At 46.0% G+C, this 21,060-nt stretch overlaps 1 protein-coding gene across 10 annotated transcripts in view; it reads left to right on the top strand.

Annotated features, from left to right (window-relative positions):
- AFAP1 (actin filament associated protein 1) overlaps window positions 1-21,060 on the top strand; it is a 142,584-nt gene that overhangs the window by 39,469 nt on the left and 82,055 nt on the right. For 4 of the 10 annotated variants that reach the window (XM_077875201.1, XM_077875184.1, XM_077875173.1 and 1 more), the window contains exons 3-5: window positions 2,060-2,257; window positions 18,518-18,646; window positions 20,066-20,163. In XM_077875201.1, the coding sequence (XP_077731327.1) occupies window positions 2,233-2,257; window positions 18,518-18,646; window positions 20,066-20,163 (252 nt within the window). In that variant the 5' untranslated portion in view covers window positions 2,060-2,232. Of the gene's footprint in view, window positions 1-2,059; window positions 2,258-14,205; window positions 14,394-18,517; window positions 18,647-20,065; window positions 20,164-21,060 lie in introns of those variants that run through there. The other 6 variants (XM_077875157.1, XM_077875146.1, XM_077875166.1 and 3 more) reach the window with 4 other exon arrangements.

Genomic DNA, 21,060 nt, shown 5'->3' with positions numbered 1-21,060 from the left:
GACCGGAAGGAATGGGTTTTGGCAGGGGGAATCCAAAGCTGGTTGTAAAGCTAAGACTGAGGTCCAAGCCCAGAGACCCTGGAGCATTGGGGGGTGGGGGGAGCAGAATGTGGGCAATTCATACAGATAGAATTAGCTGATTTTATTTGTAAGCAAAGAGGCCACAGAGGTGTAAGGTGTCTCCAGCTTGTTGGTATGAGACTGAGCCTGCTGGTGTTACATAGTCTCCACTGTTGGTGGGAGCAGCTGGCTTTCATCTGAAGGCACACAGAGCTCACCCCTGTGTCCTGTTTCTCATAATGTGCCATCTGTGTCCCCTGGCCTTTGCTTTCACAGTTCTTTGTCACCACCCCTGTCACTTGCCCCCAAGTGTCTCCCACATGTGACCGCATCTCTCCAGCATTCCTCAGGAAGGCTAGATTCAGCTCTGTCTCCCCATAGAGGGTAGGTGGAAGTGTGGACAGGGTCTCAACTGAAGATGGGAATTTAGGGGATATTATCATAGAAATAATGGGTAGAGTCACAGAGTTGGAGGGAGTCATCCAGGGATGAGTGTAACTATGAGGAAAACAATCCCTAGGTCTGAGAAGATGGGTGGGAACAGCAGAGGAGGCCAGGCAACAAAATGTAAGGAAGGATCTCCCGGGAGGCAAAAAGAGAAACTGTCCAGAGGGTGAGTGATGGGAACCCCATCAGTGAAGTGAGGGCAGATGTCACTGTGACTGCACAGGAGCCAGTCAAAGGAGGGGGCAACACGATGAGGGAGACTGAGAGCGGGAAGGAAGGGAGCTGGGGCATGTGTAGACCCCTCTTTGGAGGGAGCTGGTTGATTAAGTCAGGTTTGCTCTGGAGGGTTCTTTGTGGTGGTATGAGAAGTACTTAGTTTATTTTGTAATCTCTGGCTCCTTATTTTAGGGAGCAGATTAACATCCTTTAGCTGGAAAACTAAATATGTATTAAAAATCTCTTAACTGTGGCTTATGCTGTATTTTGGACATTACGAGGGACATTTTCTTTTTGGAAATAGGGCCCTTTGGATCAACTCGGAAAAGAAGTACCTCTAAGGGGGATACACACTCTTATACATAAATGATAAAGTCACAGAACAGTTTTCTGCTTTACTGAGGTGCAGATTATTGAACTGATAATTGCTAAAATGACTAACTAGCACTTCTATGAGGTACCTCCTGTAACTGAGAAGACCCTGTTCTGTCACGTGTGAGCCTTGTGTTTTTGAGGGAGTGAGTCACCCTTCCTGGGGGCTTGTTTTCTCCTCTCTGCAATGATCTCCTCCACAGATTACGTTGTTATTTAAACAATGCTAGTGACGTGTTTGGAAGAGGGGCTCTCAGTAGGTTTGCAGGACGGTGTCTCATGAAATATATAGGGGAGATGAGGTTTGGTTTCTCCAAACCAAGGGGTCCACTATGTGAGATGATGCTCTGTTCCCAACAAGTTACGTATCATCTTCTCTAATCTTATGACTATTCTTTAAAGCAGAGATTGTACTTGACAAAATGTTTTTTACAGGTAATTATACGCTGATGATGATGGTAACAGTCATAGTTATTGAGGATTTATCCTGTGCTAAGCTCTTCACACAAGGACATTTAAAAAGGAACCTGTTGAGGCTCTGTCATTGTCCGCTTATGGAGAGAGGAGTAGTGATGTGGCTGTGTACTCGAGGCCACAGTGAGGAAGTACAGGGGCAGAATTTCATTCCAGTTGCTTCAATTCCAGAGTCTGTATGAGTACAAGTCGTCACAGTCTTTGGGAACCTGAATCTTGCCTGTTCTGTGAGCTTCTCAGGCTCCAAACCCTGAGAAACTAACGGGAGACCAACTGTCCTCTTTAATTGGCTTCCACTGATACACGAACATATGTTCCCCAGCCCTCGGTGCCCACCAGCCCTCCCTGTCCACATGGGCACAGTGAGGGCCCCATCTGCCAGGGGGGCAGGGACAGAGGGGCCTTTCCACCTGCCTTCCCTGGAGACAAGCCCATCAGCCCCACGCTCCCCCCGCAGTCTGAGCCCCAGTTCTGTGTCTGCTGTCCGCAGCCCCAGAGGCACTTCCTGTTCTGCTCTCAGGAGGAACTAGATGGAAGTAGAGCCTGGCGCCTTGTCACTTCACCATGACCAGATCAGAGGAACCAAGCTCACCTGAGGCCTAACGTCACGTTCTCCGCTGGTGGGCCCTTCCCCTACAGAGCTCAGTGCTGAGTCAGATTGACATGCAGAGCGGAAGCAGGTGTGAAGGTGGGTGACTCGGACGTGCATCATGCTCACTTTGTGTTCCTGTAAGGCCAGCTCTGTAGCAGGAAGATGGTGAGCCTCGGGAGTGGATTTGGCCTCCCATTTCTAACTGCATTTCAGCTCTTAGCAGACTTGCTCTCCAGGTCTTGAGCCTGTCCCAACTGCCTCTGTTGGCATTGTATGCTGGGTTTTGTCCTTCAGGCCTGCCTTCCTAGACTTTGCTTCCTTGGACCCCCCAGAGCAGAGGTGAGCAAACCTATGATGGGGCAAAGACTTTATAAAGGCTTTAGGCTTCTGTCCCAACCATTCTACTCTGCTGCTGTAGCATGAAGGCCGCTGTGGCCAGCCAGTGAGTGGGCGTGGTGAGTGCCAACCAAACCGTCTTTACAGACATAGGCTTCAGGTCAGATTGGGCCCACGGCTGTTGTTTGCTCCCCACTGAAATGGACGAGGCTGCAGATTGAAGTCTGCTACCAAGACCTTCTAGCCCTGGTTGAACCTGGCCATTTGGAGAACACTAGCCAGATAGTTGCCAAGCATTTCTTTAGGGGCATTGTTCCTTATTCAGCTGTCCTCTCTCCTGACATCCTCCTTGGAAGTTTGGATCCAGCTTGCACTGAAGGTCCCTGGGGCCCCCCGAGGTTGTGGGCTGCACAGCCGAGGTTGTGGGTGGGAGGGGGCTTCACGGCAGCAGGATGGTCACTATTTCTTCAAGGAGCCCTGTTGTCAGTTAGCCAGTCCACTTGATCTGTCAGATTCTGTGGGTCAGGGCCTGGCTTGACTCCGTGGCCCAGGGGACAAGCAGCATCATATACCCTGGAAGCTTGTTAGGAATGCAGATAGTCAGACCCTCTTACCTGCTGTTTCAGAATCTGCATTTTAATAAGACCCCACCCCCTAGTAGTATGCCCATGGAAGTTTGAGAAGCCATGATTTGGGGTGTTCCAATCCGGAGGACAGAGAGGAAGCTTTTGGAAAATGCTTTTATTGCCAGCTGTTTAATATTAAAGTGTAATTATAGAGCTTGATTGCTGTGAAGGCAGCTGTGTCTTGACAGGCATAGTATAGAGTCATCACTGGATGCTGTCTTCCTGACAGAAAGGGATTGTCCGGCTCACTCATATGGACTGGTGTCAAGAGTTCTAGACTAGCTAAAAAATCTGAGGCAGAAGTCTCTGCCTCCTTGGAGTGTGATGGGGCACACTGCCTTGTTCTCTTGTGCCTCAGTGTCTCCTGTATCATACGAGAGGCAGAGGACAGCCAGTATTTAAAGCCTTCACTGGACTCCGTTTGATCTTTCTTGGACCATGTGCCTTGATCCTGTCCTCTTGCCCCTGCCGTCTCAAGGAGGATGCTTTCAGCTCCCATGGTCACATGTGACACCCCCCCCCCCCCGCCCCGCTTTTGATTGAGGGCTGGGGTTTGGGCACAGCTGGCTGGGCTGCGGAGGCGATCTGAAATGCGTTGTCTTTGTGGAGCTTCAGAACCAACACAAAGCTCAAACGTGGGGAGGGCCACTTCCAAGTTTGTCGGAGGTGAGCAAGCTTCGCCCACTGGGCAAGTCTGACGTCCTGGGCACTGTCCTCAGTGTCCTGGGGCCCTGCCTCCATCCATCCGCCTGACCCAAAGCCCCCGTCTCAGATGATTTAGTTAGATTAGGCCCCTTAATTCATATAAAGTAGTGGTGGCAGAGCTGCCTATGCTGTAGCTAGAAGTGTGAGAGGTGGCGTTTAATAGAAAACATCTATTGTCTCAGTTACTGGAAATGTGGTATCGTACAGTGGGGAGCGAATCCTAAGTGCCTAGGGCCCCCCTCTCTCTCTGTCCCCTCCCCCTTCTTGGGGAGTGTCGAGGTCTGTGAGCAGCTTTCCCACTCTGGAATCTCTTGCTGTTTCCTCCCCTGCAGAGCCTGCTGTCCCAGCAGTGAGTGTGGACATGTGCAGAGCCTCAGCTCTCCCACCCAGCAGCTGGGGTCCACTGTGCAGGATGCAGGCTCTTCTCTCATTCTCAGTTGAGAGGCCACTTTTTTAAAGTGATGCTCCTCCACTCAGAGATGGTGCCAAGGCATCTCTCATGCTGTGAATTAGCACTGTCCTGGAGTGTGTTTGACGTGGGGTCATGCCAGAGAAAGCACCTTCTGGGCACCCACACTTGCCTGTTAGTTCTTTTCTGTGTCCTTGGTCTGAAGGACCCTGCTCTTCCCTGAGCTTCAGGGTCTGCATTAGTGAAACCCTAGTATTAGATAACACATTTCTAGATGGCCTCGACTTGGGAAGCCTCCCCAATGAAGTGAGAACTCAGTGAGCAGGGAGACAGAGCCCACACCTCCCCGCCTGCATCTAGGGCTGGGTGAGGAGACAGCAGTCTGCAAGGGAGGTGTGTGGGGGGGTTGGTAGCCAGCCCCCTGAACCTGGCCTGGCCTTGCCCTCCCTACCTCCCTGGCAGGGCCCCAGGACTGGGACCACATGTGGTCTCTCCATGCTTGGTGGAGACAGGGGATCAGCTAGCCCTGTGGTGCCTTTTACAGAGCCTTGACCTAGCCCACTGGAGGGCTTTGTGCTTCAGCAGACTCTTGTCCCCCTGGGGAGAAAGCAGAGCTGGTTAGGGTGCAGTCTGCCCCTGTCCTCCACAGCCATGTGGGCTCTGAGTCCCTCCTGACTGGCAGGCTCAGCAGTAGCCCGTGGTGGTTTGAATGAGACCCCATTTACAAGTTCAGTCTGCCTTTCTCTCCCTTTTTGTTTGTTTTTATTCCTTCCTTTGATTAGAAGAAGAACCTCGTCATGAATAAAGATGTAGTGCAGCTTTATGGTAATGAGGAGCGCTCATTCCCTGCAGCTTTCTAATTCTCTGTGCCTTGATTTAGAAACCCTGCTCTCTTCCTTATAAAAACAGAATTAGCCCTAGATGTGCCAAGCCAGTCCAGTGCTCTTATCCTCTGTCTGTTGTTGAGTGACAAAATCTTTTCTTAAAATCCCATTTACCTAGATTTCCTCAATTGCACTCGTCTGGCATTATCAGATACAACATACAGTGTCTCCTGTATAATTTGACTTTGCCTTGACTATGTAGGGTTTTCTCTCTGACCTTGACTGCCCCTAACGTGGTCAGTCTGGGCCCTCAGAGGCCAAGTCCTGCGCCCCCAGAGGCCGAGTCCTGTGAACCCAACAGGATATGTTCATTCCCACTCAGACCAGGTCAAACATCTATCTGATTCCTGTCAATGTACATGGGCTTTGCTGTTTCTGGGATTTCATAAAAATGGGATCATACAGTGCACCTTTTTGTGCTTTTACAAGTTACACGTGTGGGTGGGGCTTTTTTCCTAAGGCTTTTTTTTTTTTTTTTTTTTTTTTTTTAGAGAGAGAGAGAGTGCAGAGCAAGAGCAAGTGGGTGAGTGAGACAGAGAGCATGAGCAGAGGGAGGGACAGAGGCAGAAGCAGACTTCCCCGCCCCCAACCCGCCAGCTGAGCAGGGAGCCCAACTCGGGGCTCAATCCCAGGACCTGGGATCATGACCTGAGCCAAAGGCAGACACTTCACCGACTGAGACCCCAGGTGCCCCAGATGGTTTGTTTCTTTTTATTGTGATGAAATATTCCGTTGTGTGAGTACATCCCTGTATTTGCTAATGGTCATTTAGGTTGTGTGCAGTTTTTGGCTGTTACAAGTGAAGCTGTCAACGTGTTTGTGCAGGCACACGCAGTAATTTCTTCTGGGTAATACCTGAAAGTGCCATGACTGGACCACATACTTAAATGTACATTTCACTTTGCAAAAAACTGTCAGACTGTTCTCTGAGGTGCCTGGTGCCACTGAGGCTCCCCCCAGGAAGGTAGGAGGGCACCACTTGCTTGTGGTGTTATCAGCCTTTTATCTCTGGTTCGTTGTACTGTAGGTAGAGGCGTATCTCATCATGATTTCTATTTGACCCTGATGACTAATGATCTCAGCATGACTGTATGTGCTTCTTGGCCATTTGTGTCTTTTCCTGTGTGCAAAACATCGGACTCCTTTGTTTTTGTTTGTTGTCGTTGGGTCGTTTGTGAGTTCTCAGTATTCACTGTATTGGTAAGTGCTTTGTCAGACATATGTATCGCAAATATTTTCCTAGTGATTTCTTTCAAAAAGCCCAATTTATTAATTTTTAAATTTCATGTTAGTACTTTGTGCTATCCTAAGAAATCTTAGGCTACTCCAAAGTCATAAATAATTGCTCCCACATTTTCTTCTAGATGTTTTATAGTCTTTTTATATGCAGGTCTCTGATCCATTTGAATTCATTTTTATATATGGTATGATGCAGGGGGTGAATTTCACTTTTCCCCATACCCAATTGCTCAGCACCCTTTGTTCCAGACTATTCTTTCCCCATTGAGGTGCCTTGGCACCTTTGTCAAAATTCAGTCGACCATTGTGTGGGGGTTTATTTCTGGATTCTGGTCTGTTTCACTATCCATCCTAATGCCAGTACCACATGGGATTGGTGGTTGTGGCCTTGTAGTAAGTCTTGAAGTGAGGTGAGGTTCCCCAACATTGCCTTTTCTCTCCCCGTGCATCTATTCTTGTTTGTTTCATTTTCATTTATTTTAGAATCAGCCTTTTTTTTTTTTTTCCTTTTGCACAAAACACTGCTGGGATCTTGATTGGGATTGTGTTGAGTCTCTAAAATAATTTGGAAGGGGGTCCGATTACTGTATTAACAGTATAGAATCTTCCAATCTGTGAATATGGTATCTCTCCTTTTATTTGGGTCTTCATTACATTTTTTCAGCAACATTTCTTTTTTATTTATTTATTTAAAAATTTTTTTTTTCAGCAACATTTCATAGGTGTCAGTGTCTAGGCCTTCACATATTTTGTTAAACTTAGTAGGTATTTCATGTATTTTAATGCCACTTACAAATGGGACTAGTTTTTCTTTTCTTTCACTTTTCAATTGTTCCTTGCTGGTAAGAAGCTGATTATTTTATAGAAAAATTGGTAGGAGAGTCCAGACCGGGCATCCGCTCTTCCCTTAGTTGGTCTGGGAAGGGTTTGCAGAGGGAGGTGGCACTTGGTTTTATACACAGAGGTTGGTAGAGAAGTTGAGCGCTAGGGTAGACATATTTCAGGACACACGAGCCAAGCTAGAGGCAGGAACACAGGAATATTTTGAAAAGAATGAGTAGTAGATGGATCGGGTGGCATAGAAACACAGAGAGGCGAGGTGTGGAAGGTGGTGCATCTTAAGACGCTGGGGCTATACCCACAGGGTTTGCTGCTGGACACGGCTATACTCCACTCAGGGGGCGCCTGGGAGCTTTTATGAGCAGAGGACATGGAGCCATTCTTATTCATTCATTCATTCATTCATTCATTCATTTATAAATTATATGATATACTTGAAACTAATATATTATTTAATATTACACATATAGCAGATATTGTACCCCAATAAATTAAAACATTGCAATAAAATTTATCACTTTAACCATTTTTAAATGTAGAATTCAGTGGCATTAAGCAGATTCACACTTTGTGCATCACTACCCTCCATGTCCAGAGCCTTCCCCGTCTATGGATCTGACTGCCCTAAAAACCTTGTCTAAGTGGAATTCTACAATATTTGTCCTTTAGTCCCTGGTGGCTCATTTCACTTAGCATAGTATCATCCACATTACAGTATGTATCAGGATTTTAATCCTTTTCAAGGCTGAATAATATACTGTCATGAGTGGACCACACTTTATCTGTTCATCCATTGATGGACACCTGGGTGGCTTCCACTTTCTAACCATTGTGAATACAGGACCATTCTTTATCCCCCCACCCCCTTTTCCAACATTTCAAATTCCAGTTTTACAGAACCAGTCTTAAGGGTAGAGAATCTCAGAATGAAGTAGGGATTTGGAGCTAGAAAATTTGAAATAAAATTGTTGGCTAGGGATCCCTGGGTGGCGCAGCGGTTTAGCGCCTGCCTTTGGCCCAGGGCGCGATCCTGGAGACCCGGGATTGAATTCCACATCGGGCTCCCGGTGCATGGAGCCTGCTTCTCCTTCTGCCTATGTCTCTGCCTCTCTCTCTCTCTCTGTGTGACTATCATAAATAAATAAAAATTAAAAAAAATTGTTGGCTAGATGCTTAAGAGTCCATCCCCTTTTCTGGCTGTTTTTATTTACTTGCATTCTATTTGCTTGTGTTTCTACCTTAAATGTAAGAGATCATGTTTATTTTACCTATTATTGTATACCCCATGCTTAGGTACCCAAGTATCTGTGCACTGAGGTTGTTTTTAGCAAATATTTAAAATCTAAGACAGTGAACAGAGCGCAGATTTGCATTTCCTTTTCCATCCTCCTATGGCTGCCCAGCATGTCTTTTCCTGTGGCAGCCTCACAACACCAGTTTCTCCTGAATGCTACTGTCAGAATCACCTTTGCAGAAACGAGATCCACGAATGCCATGTTCTCTGAAAACCTTCTGCAACTCTCCCTTTCACAGATGAATGTTTATCTGCTATTTGAGATCAAAAACCTTTGGAAGTGGGGCTTGCTTTTAATTTTGACTTGCTTTTAATTTTGCATCTTGAACACAGTTGTTGTTTTACAACTCAGTCCTGAATTAAATTGAACTGGCGTAAATGGAATAGAAACACTATGCTCTCAATATCATACTGAAGACATTGTTAGCAACCGGCTTGATTTGTATCCATGATCTCTCCTACCAGCTTAGGCATGAAGCTTCAGGAGCCAGGAAGTCAGGTCACCCACATTATTATGATTATAAAAGACATCGCCAGATCTAGGTTTTGTTCTGCTTTTGCTTTCTACAAAATAATAGAAGGCTGTTTCCTTTAGGGCTTGGTTTTCTATCCATGCATTAATCTGACATTTATGAATCATGATGATTTTCAGAAGGAAGATGTTCTGCGAATTTTTACATTCATTCCTCTGGGGGCTTTTTGTTGGCTCTCTATAATCCAGAAAGGAAGATTCTCAGGACTTAGAATATGCATATATATGCGTACTCTTGTAGAAATGCAGGCTTTCCTTTGGGATATTGATAAATCTTTCAAAGATCTAGTCTGTGCTGGAACTAGCTGTGACTGTCATAGGTTCAGACCCTGGAGAGTGACAAGTAGAAACTTTATTTATTTTAACTTGTCAGAGTCAAATTAAACTAACCTTAATGGAATGCCCCTAAAGTTCCAGGCTTTTATTTACAGCCTTCTTTGGATCTGCGGCCGTCTTGCGAGGCACATAACTGTTATTATCTCTGCGGTGTAGACAGGGCATGGGGAGTCAAAGAAGTTTGGTGGCTTGTGCTCAGAGCCCTCCATCCGGTCATCCAAATCATGGTCATTGGAGTTCTGAGGAATTTTAGATGTGGTCTAGCTGAGGGAAACTTTCCAACCAGACAGCGTCTACAGCTATGCTGCTTTTCCTGAGATTTCTCAGTCCAACCTCGCGGCAGCCCGTTCAGATGATCTGCAGGGGCCTGTGGAAATATTTGCAAGAGTCTGCATGAAGAGCCCTAACTGTAACCCTATAAGGGAAAATATGCAAGCGCCGTGCTTGACCGTCAGCCCCTTTCCCAGTGCCACACAAGTTCTGTCTGTCCTGAGCGCACCCCAGATGTCCTCCTCAGCGTCTCTGCTGACAGAGAAGGGCCCCGGCCAGACAGCCATCAACCTGGCCGAGACGGTAGTGACCTTATTAGAATCATTCTTCTGCCACTTTTGATATGGGTGTTCTAAGAATATCACAGAAGACACAGTTGCTATGAGAGGACAGTCTGGGGTATTTTGCTCTGCTACTTTCTCTTCCAAACAAATCTCAGGAATGTTGCCTGTTAGACGTAGAAACAAAAGAGAGAATGCATTCAGCAAACACTGTGCGTGCAGGTTGAGTCCTGGCTCCCGAACCTGGCGCCGTGCTGGACGCCCTAGGCACAGAGCAGAGGCAGGGGTCCCGACCCCCGACTGTCCACTGCCTGCTGGGGTGCACGGCCACAATTACCATAATGCCAGCACAACCCAAGGGCTGTGATGGAGGCAGGCCTGCCTGGTGGTGACGCAGCTGCCTCCCGGGGCGGGCAGGTAAGAGGCAGCCAAGAAGGAGAGGTGTGGTGGTGGGTGTGTGTCGGGGTGAGCCAGGCGCACAGGGCAGCAGCATGTGCCACATTCCCTGGGCTATAGCAAGCCTGATGCATGTGCGAAGGCATGCCATCAGTGTGAAGCACAGTGTGGGGAGCAGACAGGTGAGTCTGGAAAAATAAGCAGGGGCTAGTTAAGATTCTGATACATGTGGTTTAGAAACTGCTTCCCCACTGGAGCCTCAAATCCAGCACAGTGGTCCTGAGGGAGGGAGAGCAGGGGGCTCTGATGGGACCAGCTCCCCAGCTGTGTAGCACCTAGCCTCTGGAGACAGCTGCAAGAGATGTGTGCGGGCCAGGCGGCAGGTGTGCCCCTCCTATGAGGCCCCAGTGCACTTCCTGTGTGAACCCGGTGTGGGTGGGGGGCCCTGTGAGCTGCACAGTGCAGCCCACCCTAGCCAGTGTTTTCCTGTTAAGTCTGATTTTGAGTCCTCATGAGAAAATCTTTTACCACACCGAGGTTATAAAATAATTCACCTTCTATTTCTTCGAGGACTTGAATGGTTTCATTTTTTTTCTTTTTTTAAAAAAATATTTTGATTCCCAAATATCTTTGGAGTTTTTTCTGTCATATGGTGGAAGTGTTTATTTAAACTTACCTTTTTTCTTTCCCCAAATGGCCACCATGTCTTTAAAAAGACCTTACAAGGTCTTTTACCCATTGGGTTGAACACACTGCCTTTAGCAGATGCCATATATCCAAATGTGTACGGGCCTATTTGTTGACTTTCTATTCTGTAGTTGATCCAACTGGGAATTTATGTGACAGTATCACACCTTTAAAAAAAAAAAAGATTTTATTTATTTATTTTAGAAAGAAAGAGAGAGAACATACACAGCTGGAGGAGGGGCAGGGAGAGAGAATCCCAAGCAGACTCTGTGCTGAGTGCGGAGCCCAATGTGGGGTTGGATCCAACGCCCTGAGATCATGACCTGATCCGAAATCTAGAGTTGGACACTTAACCAGCTGAGCCACCTAAGCGCCCCTTACCCCTTTTTCATGATACAAACTTTATATTACATTCTGATAGAGAATAGGGCTAGTCCCTCTTCATTGTTCTTAAATATCCTTGCATGCTCACTGGTATATTAAATTTATCTGTGAATGTAGAGAGAATTAACATCTTTATGATGTTAAGTTGTCCTCTCTATAGGCAAGGGATACTTTCTGTTTGTTCAGATTTGCTTTGTTGTCTTTAGAAATGTTTTAGGTTTTCCACATGGAAGTTTTGCATATTTCTTTTAAAATTTAAGTGTTTTACCTTTCTAAATTGTGTTTAAATGAGATCTTCTCTTTCATTCTATCTCCTAATATTTATTGTTTGGTATAAAATTAATATGTGAAAAGCAATAGCTTCTACATATTCTACTACTTTATTCAAGTTTTAAAAATTATTTGTAGTCATTTTATCACTGATTATCTTGAGTTTTCTATGTATAATTTCACATCAGCTGCAAACAGAGACCATTTTATTTTTTCTTTCCATTCTTAAGTTACTAATTGCCTGCTCATTTCTGGTTGCATAGGCTAACACTTCCAGTGTAGTGAAGGTGGTAGAGCAAATGGGCCTCCCTGACTTGTCTCTGACCTTACCCAGAATGCCTGAATCCTTTCTCACTGACTAGGATGCTTTTGCTGTGTTTGTTTCTTTCCTAGTGTCTTGGTCCTTTCAGGTTGCTGTAATGAAATACCAAAGACTGGGTGGCTTGTAAAGAATAGAAATGTATTTCTCCTAGTTCTGGAGGCTGGATATCTGAGATCAGGGTTCTAGCATGGACGATTCTGGTGAAGGCCTTCTTCTGGGTCATAGACTGCCTACTTTTCATCCTCGCAGGTGGAAGGGGCAAGAGCATTAATCCCCTTTGTGAAGACTCCGCCCTCATGACTTCATCACCTCCCAAAGGTCCCACTTCCTGATGCCATCCATTGGGCATTATGTTTCAACATAGGAACTTGTGGGGCGGGGAGGGGGGACACAGACATTCAGCCTATAATAGTTAGTACCCGTATTTTATCAAGCTAAGAAAGTATATATCAATTCTCATTTATTGACTTTGAAAAAAAAAACGGGAATGAATATTGAAGTTTGTTGAAGACTTTTTCATGATCTGTGGAGACATCTTATGAGATCTATTAATATGATGAATTATATTAGTAGATTTTCTAATGTTAGTCATCCTTGTATTCCTGGGATGAACCTCCTTTGGTCATGGGGTGCTATTAATGTGTTGATTTCTGTTTGCAAATATTTTATTTAGGATTTTTGCATTGATATTTATAAATAATACTAGTCTTTGGTTTTCTTTTTTTGTGCTGTCTCTATCAGGTTTAGGGATCACTTTTGTACCTACTTCTAAAAAAGAAAGTATTTGAAAATTTTCTGTATCTACCTACTGGAACAATTTGTGTAGTAAGGTTTGGTGTTTAAGTTTTGGTAGAATTCCCCCATAAAACCATCTGGGCCTGGGGCTTTTATTTGTGAGGCTAATTCTTTGACAACTTTCTCTACTTCTTCTGTGGAAAATTTGTCTGCATATACTTTTTATTTTATTTTTAGAAAATATTTTATTCATTCATGAGAGAGACAGAGAGAGAGGCAGAGACATAGGCAGAGGGAGAAGCGGGCTCCCTGTGGGGAGCCCAATGTGGGAGTTGATCCTGGATCCTAGGATCAACCACTGAGCCATCCAGGTGTCCCTACATACACTTTTTAAAACAATTTGGTAAATTATATTCTTTTTGGTGAAATTATGTATTTCACCAGGTTTCAAATGTATTTGCACAGAATTGTACAGAATAGTATTTCATGACTTTTCTTAAGGGAGGATAGATATTTAAGGATGCCAGGGTTGCGAAGTTAAGTGTGTGGGCAATGCTCACTTACTGTACGGTGAAATTTTAGGAAGATAAGCATATGCTAATCATAATGTTAATAGCTACAATTTGTTAAATACTTGGCTCTGTATGTAGAGCAGCTCACTTAATCCTCATTATAATATTGAGATGCATAATCAGCATCTCATTTTAAGGATGAAATAATTTGAGGGATTTACTCACCTACTCAACGTCACCGGACTAAGAAGACTCAGAACTGGGATTTGGAGCCAATTTGGATGATGCAAAGGCTGAGCTCCTTCTAAAAAGCAGCGGATGAGGAGGGACCAAGTAGAGGCGTGGACAGAGAGATTCTGGGAAGTAGAGGTCAGGATGGATGGAATGACCACTCCACTCTAGAGGACTGGCAGCCTTTGGAGGGGCAGGGAGGAGAGTTGGCCAGGTGATCAGGGTGGGCTGGCTGGCAGCAGGAGGTGACCCTGGCTGCAGTGGGTTAAGAGCCCCAGAGGCTCACATGGTGAGAAGGGTACATGGGTGCTGGCTAGGTTTGGGTGATATGGCTGGGAGGGAGAGAGCCAGGGGCACTGGAGTATTAGGGCAAAGCAACTGAGATTATGTAAGGGAAGTTGCCCATGTCTAGTTTCTGTGCACCAGGTTAGGACTCAGAAGGGAAGAGCTGCACAGGAGGGGTCTCAGATGAATACATAGCACTGAAAAGATGCCCAGCTGCCCTCGTGGTAGTCTGGAGACAGTGACTGTGGCTGAGGATGCAAACAGCACTGGGCCACCTGCACATCACTGAAGTCTGCAGACTGAGGAGAATGTGGACACGGCAACGAGTGTTTTCTGTCACCTGTGACACCTCGAGTGACGTGAATCTATGAACTGTTCCTTACCTTTTCTGACAAAACAGCAGGGAGTTATGGGTAGTGAACTGTGTCTTCCTAGGGCCAATGATAGCAGGCATTTCTTCTTGCTTGCAGGATTTGCTCTCAAAGAGTGATTTGGTTTCCTGAGAAACTGCAGGTGGATCCTGGGTGCTCTGTCCTTGCCCTTGGAGGAGGCGTGTGAGGAAGACTGTTCCGTGCAGACCAGAGCACTCCAGCCTTGCAGTCAGGCTACCTGGCTCTGGGTTTGGGCCTTTTTGCCAAATCCTGTGTGGCCTCAGCAGGTAGGTCACTTTCCTTCTCTGGCACCAGCTTCTTCCCATGTGAAGTAAAGGCACTGGACCCCACAGGCCCTTCTAGCTCTCAGATTCTGTGATCTAGGCATTAAGGTGAATAACATTCCTTTAAAGTGGTTTCTCGGTCCCACAAACAATAGCCCGCTTCTTTTATGTTGTTGAAAATAAACTGCCAAACTTGAGTCAGAGGTTTACTCTAAAAAGTGGAGGGGTTGATTGCAGAGGAAGCATATTGCCGGACTGGATTATCTGTCTGCCATGCTGTCTAGCCTTTATTCATACTTTCCCTTTCACGTAGGACTGTAGAAGACACTGACCATGTAGGAAGAACAGAGTCACTTGATTCAGTGCAAAAATCCTTTTGCTAGGCAGAAAGCAATTCTGCTTTTCAGATGCATAGACTCTGTCCTGAAATACCTCCAGGTGATTTCCCTGTTGCCTTGGGAATCATAAACTCTGGAGCCAGATCTTTTGGGTGGTGTGGGCATTTGGGAATTTTTTTTTTTTTCCTGGAAGTTAGTGATGTACACCTGTGTCCTGATCCCAGTCTATGTTAGGTGACCACCATTCTGCCCAGAGCAGGAGAGCAGGTGTGAGGGTTAGGGGCTCTAACAAAGTGGTTCTTGGGTGGATGTGTCCCTGCTTTGCTTCCTGACCTGGATCAGGTTCTTCACCTTTCTTCATTTCATCTCCACCATCTGCAATATTTCAAAGATAACATGATTGTGAGGATCGAGAAATAAAATGACCCTGAGAGTACTCTATATGGTAGAATAGAACTAGTTGTTATCCTGGACGCAAAGCTCTTTGGCCTGTATTCCACATGCACAAATGGGAGTGTGGAGCAGACCGTGCCCAGGGTGTGAGTCTCCAATTCTCTGAGTCTTCTTTTCTTCATCAGGTTGAGGGAGTTGGGTGAATTATCTACAGTTGTAAGATGCTGTTTTTTAATATAAGAACCACTAGTAAAATAGCTACGTAAGGTAAAATTTGAGCAGTGAACTTATAGGATGTGATTGTGTAGAGAGAGCCTGTTCCATGTCATGGGAAAGAGGTTATTTGAGTATAAACACTGAGGAACATAACCTCCTAAGAGGAATGAACACCCTCATCCATCACGAGCGAAATGTACAGTGTGATGATATAAAAAACAGAGGCAGGGATCCCTGGGTGGCGCAGCGGTTTAGCGCCTGCCTTTGGCCCAGGGCGCGATCCTGGAGACCCGGGATCGAGTCCCACGTCGGGCTCCCGGTGCATGGAGCCTGCTTCTCCCTCTGCCTCTCTCTCTCTCTCTCTCTCTCTCTCTCTGTGACTATCATAAATAAATAAAAATTTAAAAAAAAAAACAAAAAAAAAAACAGAGGCACGAAAACTAAGCAGACTTGCTTCTGACTCCCATCCGCCTCTTACTTTGAACAATGTGACCTTGGGCAAGAACATAACCTTTCTCAGTCTTAATTTGTCCATCTGTAGAATGGTGAAAATAAATGCTGTCTCAGGGGTAGCATTTGTGTGATGATCCCGTCATAATGTGTATGAAGCACTTTGAGCGTATTACCTGGCACATGGTCAGCACTTGATGGCAGCTCTAAGTCTCTATGCGACATCTTTAAGGACAGATGATACTTTGTGGGGGAAGGGAGAATAGACTAATCTGTATCATAATGAGGACTTGGGCTGGGGTAGCAGATGAGGTCAGGGGCACGTGTGAGTCTTTTGTGACCCTGGGGAAGCAGGAGGGAACAAGTGTTGGGCAGTGGAAAAGTGGGATATCAGGAGTAAGCCCTGGGTGGCATGTGGAGAAGGGCACTCAGGATACATCTCTGAAAACCCAAGCTGAATCCTTGGATGCTGGATTGCTTTGCCTGTCCTACAAGAGCTGGCTCAGAGCTGGAAAGAAAGAGTGGCAGTACCAAAGAGCACAGGACAAAATGTGGGCTCCTTCTGCTGTCTGGGCATTATGCAGACTTGGGTCATATGGTGCCACCCCCTCATAGGTATACGTATTCCAGGTTCTGTTGGACACTACTTAGACTTATAGGAAAGGCATGATCATATTAAGAATTTTAGACTGAAAATTGGATATGCGAAGTTCTTGTTCCTCTCTTGCCTTGGTGGCATGTTTGTTAGTTATGGGAAGTCGTGCCCCTTCCTTCAACATGCATTTCCTGAGTGTGTGAGCATCAGAAGGAACCAATGATGTACAGGACACTGCCCCTGCACACCAGGATGGGCAGTCCAGTATGAGGTAGATGGCTCGGTATGTGATTATAATACTCTATAGGGCACCATGGAGGCTCTGGCGAAGTGAATCACCCTCCTAATTTTTTCTAGCATATGTGTTCTTAATCTCATTTGAGCATGTTATTGCTTTTAGAAAAATGTGGCATCTCACCGGGCCGGGGTCATCTCAGAAAGCAGTCATGGAATGAATATCATGAAATAGTCAAAGCAGGGCCTTTGGAGTCAGATCTGCATTCAGATTCTCACTGCTGTGATCTCACTATGTGGTTACGAGCAGATTATTTGCTGCAGAGGCTTAGCCATGTGTTTGCCTAGTAGCCTTTAGCGACTCCTCTGAGCCTCTCTTTGTTTAGCTATAAACTGGGCATGATAACACCATGTAACCCATTGAGGTCTCTGGGAGCAAAGTGAACTCACACTTGTCCAGGGATGAGCAAGCACAGTGCGTGTCTGTCTCTTCTTCTCTCCTCACCTGGTCTCCAGCATCTGAGCATGAATCACAGATCGCTTTGTCTACATTAGAATATCTCTGCTTCTTTTGTACATTAGATGGATCTTTGCCCATGTGTGATTTTGTGACATCGCTGGTCAGAGTTGTGTGGATCGCCTAAATGCTGACATATTGTATTCCAGATCAAAAAAGCCCTTTGGTCACCGTCTGTCCCAGTCTGATTAGGAAAGTTGAGAAGCTTTTGTACTCATGGTAGTGGGGACAAGCATTTGAGATTCTCACTTCTACTTGGAGGCTCAAGTTTTATTGTTGGCTACCAATGCTGTCGTTTACTCTCGCATGGCGGCAAGTTCACTTTATTCCCTGTTGGGAAGATGTTGGTCGTATGCTCAGTCTGTGTCCTTGTCGTTTGTGTGTCACTTCTTTTTTGGTGCTGCACAAGGAAAGCAGCTTAGTGTGACTTATACCTCAAACGGTACACATTTGCTTTTCCTGACAGTTGTCCTTTAGATGGCAGGAGAGTGGCCACTTGCATGCTTCCCATCTCATCACACAGGATACCAAAAAGGTGCATTCTTCAGGGCTGAGATTTAATAAAAGCAATGATTAGTACCGCTCAATCAAAGACAGTTTTAAGTACAGTGACATTTTCATTTTTACTGCAAGTGTGTGGTAAGGAATGCAGTGACCGATATTTAGCCTGGTGTCCCTGCTTTGATTTGTGCTAAGAGGCTGGCAGTATAAGGCCCTTTGCCTTTGCAGCATTGACAGAAAAAGGAGAATAATGCTTCAGTATTTTGAAAACAGTTGGGCCTCCTGCATGCCCTAAAAAGGGTGTCAGGGTCCCTGAAATGTTCACACCATGATTTTTAAATTGCAGACACTAGCCTCATAGTTGGGTCTTGAGTCTGCCGTGATCCTAGAAGGAAAAGATATGGTCAGGAGTCCCCACCCAACTCCTCTTTGGCATCTGGCGTCTTTGTCGTAACTGCACAAACATGCTCACAGCCTTCCTGGGGATGGATCCAGCCCTGCAAAGGCAGACTTGGGTGTTGAGTTTCTGAAACCACGTCCTGGTGGTTATTTGAAAACTATTTGGTGTTTTAAGCTCCCATCTCCTTCTCAACATTGAAATTTAATATCATGCAATTGACACCATGATGATGTCAGGCTTTTGGGTCATGACTCCATCTGTTGGCAGCATGGCTTTAGAGCTTCTCCTAGATGAAAATTACTGCCTCAGAGCAAAAGTGAAGGAGCAGAAGGCAGTGCATGAATTTTAGTTGACCTGGCTTCAGCAAACTTGCTCTTCATGCTGAAATACTGCATCCAATCAAGCTAAAATGAAATGCATTTATACTGTGGCATTTGCACATCACTGGCTCTAACAGTGCCCTTCCCTCTCTTTTGTTGGCAGCAATGGAAGAGTTAATAGTTGAACTCCGTCTCTTTCTTGAACTCCTGGACCATGAATATCTAACATCAACTGTTAGAGAGAAAAAGGCAGTTATCACCGACATCCTGTTGAGGATACAGTCATCTAAAGGTGCGTCTGCCCTTTCTTCCCCCAGTCCCGTTTTGTCTCTAAAGCACCCTTAATCCACCACTTTTCTAAAACACTGTTCATTTGCTCATTAACGTCTTTATTCATCACGCTGTCACTGGAGGCCTTCCGCTGTGCCAGGTGCTGGCAGTCTCCAGGCCTGGGAAGGCAGAGCCCTCAAGGAGCTGATGGAATAGTGAGTGACCGCACTCCACTTACTTCATCTCTGCTCCCTTCATCCTCCTCCCTGGAGGGACGTAGTGGGGGTCGGATGAGATGATGTGAAATGCCTCCACACAGTGCCTTGCTATGCAGTAAACGTGCAGTCCCTCCCTACAACCATCACCTTTTCTTGTTGCCATCATCAGTAGAGGTGGCCCTCATCCCTGGCCTCACACCCTCTGCGTATTCCCTTCACTTGGTCCTTCCCCACTGCCTGTCTGGATGCACCACAGCATCCAGGCCTCCGACCTCAGGAGCTGCTATTGGCTTTCCCTGATGCCCTTTGCTCTTCCTCTGCCCGACGTGTGTTCCAACCCTCTCTCTCTGTCCCTGCTTCACTCTGCACGTGCCTTCCAATGCGTTCCAACTCACTTCTCCCCTGCGCTCCTTCATTAGCCTGAAGCCCATCTGCTGATTGCTTTTAGTGATAGAATTCCCATGTGTGCCTTTTCTTTCTTTCCTTCTTTACCACTCCCAGTTCTCTGCCAGAGTTTTCCACTGTACTTCTTGCGGTCAGGGCGCTGTCTCTTCATAGCCCTTTACCTGCCTGTGCCTCATGCATGACCCAGGACAGGCAAATGCCGTTGAGCGGTTGTTCCTGTGGGTCTTTCCAGAGGGGTTCTGGCATGGAAATAGTCCTGCGCCCAGATTAAAGCTGGTTCCTTCCTCTTTCCTGCCTTTGTGGGCGCAGTGCTCATCACATTTACCAAGTTACTTGTGTATAAACCTAACTTCCCAACTTGAACACGGGTGCACCCAGGGCCCAAGCTTAAGCCAGCCAGGACATGCATGGCACCTGTGTCTCCCAGTATTTGACTGTAAGAGGGCACCAAATACAGACACACTGCTTCCCAGATCTGCGCCTGCCCCTTAGTCCCCGTGGGTAAGTACTGACCTGAGCGGAAGTTTAGGCAGAGCACCTTACCTTTGCGAGGCCATGTGGCATGGGAGGAATGTAGGGTTTAGTGCCAGCTCCATCATTTTCACCTGCTAATGTTTCTGTTAGTTCTGTAACCTCTTTTTTTCTCTCTCAGCTGTAGGTTCTCCACCTGGAGAAGAATAACAGGATTGTTGTATAAGCTTAAAGAAAACAGATATTTGCAAAGCATTCAAGATGGGGCTGAGACAGTGGTGGCTGCTAATGGCACCATCCACACCCTCCTCATCATCCATTTCTGTGGTTTTGGTTGCTGCTTACAGGTTTCGAAGTGAAGGATCATGCTCAGAAGCAAGAGACCCCCAATAGCCTGCCGGCTCCTCCCCAGATGCCTTTGCCTGAGATCCCCCAGCCATGGCTGGTAAGTGCAGGGTCCTACACAGCAGAGCCACTGGGCCTCTGGGCCCCTTGGGGCTCTGGGCAGGTGATAATAGCCCAGATCTGGAGGAAGAGAGGCCTCACCTTGCTAGAGACTCTCCTGTGAGTGGGTTTTTAGGACTGCTGATAATTGTCAAGCGGTAGGCTGTACATGTAGCTTCCCTTGGGAGGCTGGTGTCCCCTTGACAATTGCTGGAGCCACAGGGCCATGGGAATCTGTTCTTAAGTCAGGTTTCTTTCTTTCCTTCTTTCTTCTTTCTTTCTTTCTTTCTTTCTTTCTTTCTTTCTTTCTTTCTTTCTTTCTTTCTTTTTCTTCTTTCCTTCCTTCCTTCCTCCCTCCCTCCCTCCCTCCCTCCCTCCCTCCCTTCCTTCCTTCCTTCCTTCTTTCTTTCTTCCTTCCTCCCTCCCTCCCATCCTTCCTTCCTACCTTCCTTCTTTTCTTTTCTTTTCTTTTCTTTTCTTTTCTTTCTTTCTTTCTTTCTTTCTTTCTTTCTTTCTTTCTTTCTTTCTTTCTTTCTTTCTTTCTTTCTTTCTTTCTTTCTTTCTTTCTTTCTTTCTTTCTTTCTTTCTTTCTTTCTTTCTTTCTTTCTTTTCAGTCAGAGGCTTTAGCAGGCATGACAATGGCAGTAGAGCCTGGGGTCTTGACCCTTTCTCTGGGCTAACTCTGGCTTAGTCTGCAACTTTAATATTCAGTCATATGCTTCTTCTGGAATAAAACATAGGTACACATTCCAGGAATGCGTATTTTATGTGATGTTATGCATTCAGAATGTGTTTGGGAATTTCTGCCACCTTTGTAGTCTTGGGATGCTCACCTGTGTCATTTAGTTTTTTCTGCCTTTTGCTGTTGGCTAATTTGCTTACTCAGGAAAATTTGACT

This window comes from Canis aureus, chromosome 2 (genome assembly GCF_053574225.1).
Source record: "Canis aureus isolate CA01 chromosome 2, VMU_Caureus_v.1.0, whole genome shotgun sequence".
In the NCBI taxonomy this organism is placed as follows: Eukaryota; Metazoa; Chordata; class Mammalia; order Carnivora; family Canidae; genus Canis; species Canis aureus.
The sequence above is the reverse complement of the archived record's forward strand: the minus strand, read 5'-3'. Positions and strand labels throughout refer to the sequence as shown.